Below are 6769 nucleotides of genomic sequence, written 5' to 3'. Positions count from 1 at the left end.
TGGGTGCGATGCTGGACCCAACCGAGCTCCTGGCTGTTTGGGTCTCTCCCCAGGAGATGGCACCCTTGGCTAGCCCAGGCTGGCTCCCTGCTGGGTGCTCTGGTTGCCTTTGCAGCCTGGACATTCTCCAACTGGCCATTCCATTCTCCTGCCTTCGCCCAGTCAGCCCAGGGCCCTTGTGCCAAGGAGGATGCTGTCCCACATCAGCCAGGCTGGCTCCTGCCCGTTCCCCGGGGCCAGCCGGGCCCCAGTACCACCATCCACCCCAGCCCCTCGTGCAAATTGGGGTTCGGATGTCCCCATACACCCCACACCGCTCCATTTTTCCCTTTGCACCGCCGTCTCATCCTGCCACTACCCCACGGGTGTGCAGCGGGGCGTCATCCCGAGGATGCTCAGCACCCACCGGTGTCCGGGCGCTGCGGCTGTGCCGGGGGGGCTGCGGGCGAGCCCTGGGGGTAGCCAGACCCCAGAGGTGCCCATTGGGGGTGATGCTGCAAGAGCCACTTTGCCAAAACCTGGCGCAGATCAGGAGAGGGAAGCGTTACTGAAAAGCAGGCTGTGTTCAGGGCCGGCTCCCCAAACCTGGTAGCCAAGGATGGCTGGATGGGAAAAGATCCGGCTCGGCTGAGGACTGGCACGGAAGCGAGGATAAAAATCCTATAAATGCCTAGCGAAGGGGTAGGGAAAGGAGGCTTCAGCGCTGGGGCTGTGTGCTGAGGTGTAAAGTGTGGGTGGCAGACAAGGGAGATGAGTCAAAGAACAATCTTTAGCCGGAGCAGCTAATCGGATAACGCGGCTTTTTAAACCTGGCAGGAATAACTCCCCATTCCCACCTCCGACATCACTGGATTTTCTCAGGATGAGAGGCGCTGCTGGCAGGACCCTCGTAGGAGGGGGGGGGCTTTGCAGGCTGCCGAGGAGCTCTGCTGTTAGTTTTTAACACTAAAAACCCTGGGGAAATTCCAGAGGGTTGGAAGGTGGCCAGTGGGACTCTAATATTTAAAAGGGATAAAAGGGCTGACCCTGGGAATTACAGACCAGGTAGGCTGATCGCAGTCCCTGGGCAAATTATGGGCCGGGTAATTGGGGATACTGTCAGCCAAAAATTAGAAGCTAAAAATATAATTAAGGTCGTTAGCTTGGTTTCATGGATGGCAGCTCCTGTCAAGTGAGTTGGCTTTGGTTTTTGGCATGACTCTGGGCTGGCTGATAAAGCTAATTGTGTTGCTGCATTATAATGGGTTTCTCCAAAGTATTTAATTTACGGCCATGTGACATTTTCATTTGTAAAACTTGCATTATATGGAGTCAGCAGAGCAGACATCCGACGGCTGCGGCTGGCAGCTCAGGGGCGGTGGCCGAGGGAGGCAGCGATGGAGGAAGCTGGAGGGACCCGATTTTCCATGGGACAATATTTTTCGCAGGGATGCTGAGGCTGGCGGTGAGAGGGGAATCGGCAGGACAGGCAGCCATTCCCCTCGCAGGGGGATCCGCTCTGTCCAGCCCAACAGGCAGAGCCCGGCCAACAGGCCGGGGGACACACGTGGGAACAAAAAAGCCGGATTTTCCCTGCTAAAGCACAGCAAGGTCCAATGGCAGGAAGCAGCCATGGGACCCGGTCACCGATAACCCGACCGGGAGTGTAATTAACCATTGGCCCAATTTTAGGAGAAGGGTATGAACTCACAGGCATTTGGCATCTCTGGACAAGAGGAAATCTCTGCTTGGTGGGACATGATTTAATGCGGTTTCTGGGAAAAGCTCAAGCCTCTGAGTGCGTGCGCGTGTGCATCCAGCAAAGCAGAGGGCTGCGCTGGATCATCCTCGTGGTCTTTTCCAGCCCCGTGGAAGCTGCGTCCTTCTCTCTGGGCTGCATCAGCTGCAGTCAAGCACTGTGGATTTCCTCCAGTGGGCAATTTGGGTCCTTTTATTTTTCCCAATGGGAAAATAGGGCACAGGTAGGACAGGGCACAGAGGCAGTACCTGGGGCAGCCCGGGAGACTTTCCCCCCATCTGTGAGGGTGTTTTTCACCCCCATACAGATTTCTAACCTGTGGGTTTCACCCCTATTAGACGCGGGGTGGCTTGAGGGGCTTCCAAGCATCCCCTGGCCAGAAATTCCCCAGGCGGGGCTGGGCTGGGGGCTCTGGACCCCCCCGCCAGCCAGCCTGGCTGGCTCGAGGGGCCGCATCCAGCCCCCCATGGCTGGGACTCCACTCGGTGCAGGGCAGGAGGAGGGGAGCCCTCGCTGGCGCCGCTCGGTCCCAGCCTGGATCCAGTGGAGATCCCAGGGCTTGCCAGCTTTTAAACCGTGAATCCTGCCCTCTCCCCTGGGCATCCATCCGTCTGGCTCCACCGTAATGATGGCGAGGTGGCGGCGCAGAGAGATTAAATGACTTGCCCAAGGTCCCGCAGGGAGCGATGGCCACCCAGGAGGAGCACCCAGCCGTCCTCCTGTCCCGGCAGCACCTGGCCCTGTGGGAAAACGTGCCGCATCGCAGCTTTGCCTGCAAAACAAGGCACGGCCGCGTGTACCACGTCCCCATTCCGGTGACATCCTCACGGATGGAGGCGGTGGATGGCCTTGGCGGGACCTCCAACCGCACCACGACAGGGAGCGGGGTGCCGTTCTCCGCTCGCCGGTGGGGTTTGGTGCCGCCGAATCCTTTCCCGGAGCAGGAGGGTTTTGCCGATGCCCTTGCCAGGCTGGGGCCGGCGCGGGCAGAGCCGGTGACTAACACCTCCTGGTTTGCAGCTTGTTTACCTGGCGCTGGGGCTTTGGTTTGGATCGCTGACTCACCGCAGCGCCTTCCCCCTCTGCCACTGCAGCTCCCTTACGAATACTTTCCATTTTCCCATTACTTTAATTGCCCTTGTTTGAGAAAACTGCCTCGGACTGGCTCTGGGCTGAAGAGACCTGTTACGCGCGGCTGCCCCGACCGGGCGTCCCCGCGGCGGGGGCGATGGGGGGACGGCGGGGTGGGACACCCGCCTCCGTGGCACACACGGGGGACCTCCGTGCCGTGGCCGTGCCGGGACCCGGGACACGCAGGGAGAGTCATCGGCAGCGAGTTCTCGACGGCCCCGTCGGCTGCACACGTCGAACGCGGCGCACGGGCGGCCGGCAGCGTGCGGATGCCGGCTCCGGCACAGCTGAATGTGGCCCGACAGGTTTGCGGAGAGGCCCGTCCCGTTCGGCTGGATTTTTGGAGAGGTTGGAGCCAACCCCGGCACCAGCCGCTTCCAGCGAGGTGCTGCCGGCTCCGGCGGGGCCGTGCATGGCGCCAGGTCGTGGCCCCGAGCCACGGTGCAGCTCAGCCGCGTCTCGGGGCAGGCACAGCCGGCGGCGTGGGAGACGCCAGCCCTGGCCCATGCTCCGTGCTCTGTGCCAAACGCTGTGCCCTTTTTTTGGGGGACGGTGCCCCGAGGCGCTGGGGAAAAAGCAGCCCCTTCGCTCCTGGATGGACCCCCCCCCCAGCCTGTGGGGTCCCTGCCCCGTCTCTGTGCACATCAATGGGGGGGACGGGCACTGGTCACCCCTGTCCCCCTCTTTCCCAGCTTCCCACCCAAAACCATCCTGGAGGTGCAGTGCTCTGCTCATCCCGGTCTCGCTCCAGGAGCACGGGAAGGTGCTGCGCATGGGGCAGGGGACCTCGTATCGGTTGCGGGTGCTGTGCCTTTGTCAGCTCGCAGGGAGCCCCGAGGAGGTGGCAAAGAGCTGGGGACCACGAGGACAGCATGTAGAGGTGTCCGGGGAGCTGCGGAGGAGCTTTTAGGTGGAAAAAAAAAAAATGCTGGGCATCTCTGGGACCCATGGGATGCAGGGCACGCCAGGTCCTCCGCAAGGGATGTGGTGGGGAATAATCCAACAACATCAGGGATGGAGTGAGGAAGGAAAGGGGGATCAGGGCAGGATAAGAGCCGGTTGGGAAAACTGCCCTTCTCCAAAGAGCAGGCGTTCTGCAGTCATGTGCCAGGTGAACCCTGGACCCACAGCGAGGGCGTCAGGGTTTGTAAATCCCCGAGGGGAAAACCCTCCCTCCCTGGGGAAGGGCCGTGCTACTTGTACAACATTAGGATCAAGGGAAAGGCGAGAAAATCCACCCAAACAAGTGATGTGTGGGGAGCTGGTGGCCACCCCTCAGCCTGCGTGTCCCTCCCGGGAGCATCGCACGGGCTCGGGACCACCGGTGTGGGTAGGATGCAGCGGTGCCGTGGGTGCAGGAGCGGGGTCAGCCCCACAGCTCCGCTGTCCCGTCCTAATCCGTGGCACACCCCGTGCGTGCTGCGAGTGGCGATGGCAGGAGGGAGAGAGATGATTAAAGCAGCCTTTGATGAAGCAAAAATTAATAAACAAGCAGGCAATTGTGCTGGTCTTTATTTACTTGAGGATGACAGCGTGGAGCCGGCGCGGCGAGGCCGCCGAGGCCGGGTCCCACATCAAACGGCGGGGCAGCGCCGGGTGCGAGGGGGCCACGCCGCCGCCTCTTCTCCGACGGGTTTTTCCTGGTCCCAACAAACCCGGAAAGGTCCGTGTGGCTCTTCCTTAGAGCAGGGCCCCGTCCCATGCCGGCGGGGGATATTGGGGTGAACAGGAGACACCGCGTGCCACTGCGGCATCCGAGCGTGGCGGGACGTGCAGGGCTGGGGTACGTTTTGGAGGTGCCGCTTGGCACGCTCACCCCGTCCCCTTGCTCCGGGGTCAGCATTCCCACCTCTCTCCTGCTCCAGTGATGCTCCGCAGGCGCCGAGATCCCTGCTCCGGCCCTTGTCCGGTTGATGTGCGGAATTAGGGCTGGGAGAGTAAAACCAGAGCCCACCGGTCGGTCCCTCGGCCACCCCCAGGAGCAGAGCTGGGAGGCCAAACCCACGCCTTCGCGCCGGGTCCTTATCACCCGGTCGGGCGTATTTACCTGCCGGTGCTGCTGGTTTCCACTGGATAAAAACGTACTGGACAAACAGGAGTTCCCTGCCGGCCCTGGGGTGGTGGCACAGCGGGGGACGCGGCCGAGGAGGGACGTGCAACCCCTGTCCCTGCTTCGTCCCCGGTGCCACCCATCGTTGCAGAGCTGCAGGAGGGGCTGCGTTGCCCCCCCCCCCCCCAATTCTAAGTGTCCAAGCAGGTGATGAACCCCCCCCCCCCCCCCAATGTGCCCACCTGTGCCAGGACTGGGAACTGTGCCCAAATTTGGGGACAGGGTCAGGGTTGATGGGGGCAGAGCCCCACGGGGAGGGGGTGGGTGGGTGGGCTGCACCCCGGGGCACCCCTCTGCTGGGGGGGGGTGGCTTTGGGGGTGCAAACCCCACGTGTGTCCCCACTGCTGGGTGGCCGGGGGGGGGCCTGGGCTGCGCAGGGGGCTGTACAGTGGGGTGTCACTGAACTATAGGGGGGAGCTGGGCATGGGGGGGGGCTGTGGGTGGTGCTGGGGGTCTGTGCACTGGGGTGGGTGGGGGGGTTCATGCATGGCGGGGGGACGGTGCACGGCACAGGGGTCCCCCCCACGATGGGTCAGTGCATGAAGGGGCCTGGGGGAGGCAAGGGGTTTGGGAAGGGGCCGCGTGTGTGTGTGTGTGGGGTCAGTGCGCGGTAAGGGGGGGTCTGTGAACCCTAAGGGGGGGTCTATGCACGGTAAGAGGGGGGTCTGTGCACCCTGAGGGGGGGTCTGTACACGGCAGGGCTGCGCAGCTGAGCGGGGGGCCCCCACGCAACCCCACCCGCAGGGGCTGCGCCGAGCCGAGCCGAGCCGAGCCGAGCCGAGCGGGGCCGAGCCCCGCCCCCAGCTGTCACCGCCCCGCCCCTCCACCGCACGACAGAGGGCGGGGCCGAGGCGGCCCCGTCGCGCCCTCCCCTCTCCTTGCATCCCATTGGCCGGAGAATCCTTTTGTTAGCGACGGATGCCCGCCTCCATTGGTAGGCGGGGACGTCCTTCCGCGCCGCCGGCCCCGCCCCTCCCCTTTTCCGCCTGCCTTCCCCCGACGTTGGAAACTTTGCGGGCAGCGCAGTCGGCAGCGGCGCCCGCAGCGCCGAGCACCCACCCGGACCCAGCGGGGCCCCGCACCGCACCGCCGGGCACGGCACAGCCCCGCAGGGCGGGCGGGGGGGGGCACCGCGGCCCTTTGCACGCCCCTCCCGGCCATGCGCGCCCGCTGAGCCACAAGCGGAGGCGGGCCGCCTTGCAGTTTGCTCCCCGTCCCCGGTTTTAATTTTCTCTATTTATTGTGGTTTTTGGGTTGGTTTTTTTTTTTGGGGGGGGGGGGGGGGTTGGATTTTCCCCCCCCGCCGCGCTCCGCAGGCGCCAGGCGGAGGCCGCGGCCCGCGGTGGCGGCGATGGGCGCGGTGGCGGCGGCGGGCGGGCGCTCGGCGGGGCGCTGAGCGGGCGCCTTGGAACGGGAGCGGGGACGCGCCATGGCCGCCAAGGACAACCCCTGCAGGAAGTTTCAGGCCAACATCTTCAACAAGAGCAAGTGCCAGAACTGCTTCAAGCCCCGCGAGTCCCACCTGCTCAACGACGAGGACCTTAACCAGGTGGGATCTTCCCTCCCCCCCCCCCCCCTTCCCCAAAACCCACTGTTTTCTCCCCAAAATCCACCCCCGGGGCTCCGCCCCCTGCCCGCCCCTACGGCGTCCGGCCCCAGGGAGCCCTGGCTCCCCGTGGGGTGTCTGCTGGCCCCGTGGGTAGCCCGGGGTCCCGTGGATGGTGTAGAGCCCCTTAGGTGCCTGATGCCCCCCCCCCTCCGGGTACCACTGGGTAGCTTAGGGTGCCAC

General features: G+C 64.1%; 1 protein-coding gene across 7 annotated transcripts in view; it reads left to right on the top strand.

The window, feature by feature from the left end:
* Positions 1-5973: 5973 nt before the first annotated feature.
* Positions 5974-6769, top strand: part of MPRIP (myosin phosphatase Rho interacting protein) — an 88399-nt gene continuing 87603 nt past the window's right edge. For all 7 annotated transcript variants that reach the window (XM_075058902.1, XM_075058903.1, XM_075058901.1 and 4 more), the window contains exon 1: positions 5974-6529. In XM_075058902.1, coding sequence (XP_074915003.1) covers positions 6410-6529 — 120 coding nt within the window. In that variant the 5' untranslated portion in view covers positions 5974-6409. The remainder of the gene's footprint in view (positions 6530-6769) is intronic.

The sequence above is a fragment of the Buteo buteo genome, chromosome 27 (assembly GCF_964188355.1).
Source record: "Buteo buteo chromosome 27, bButBut1.hap1.1, whole genome shotgun sequence".
NCBI classification, from domain to species: Eukaryota; Metazoa; Chordata; class Aves; order Accipitriformes; family Accipitridae; genus Buteo; species Buteo buteo.
Note: the sequence above shows the minus strand (reverse complement) of the source record. Positions and strands in the feature narration are given on the sequence as shown.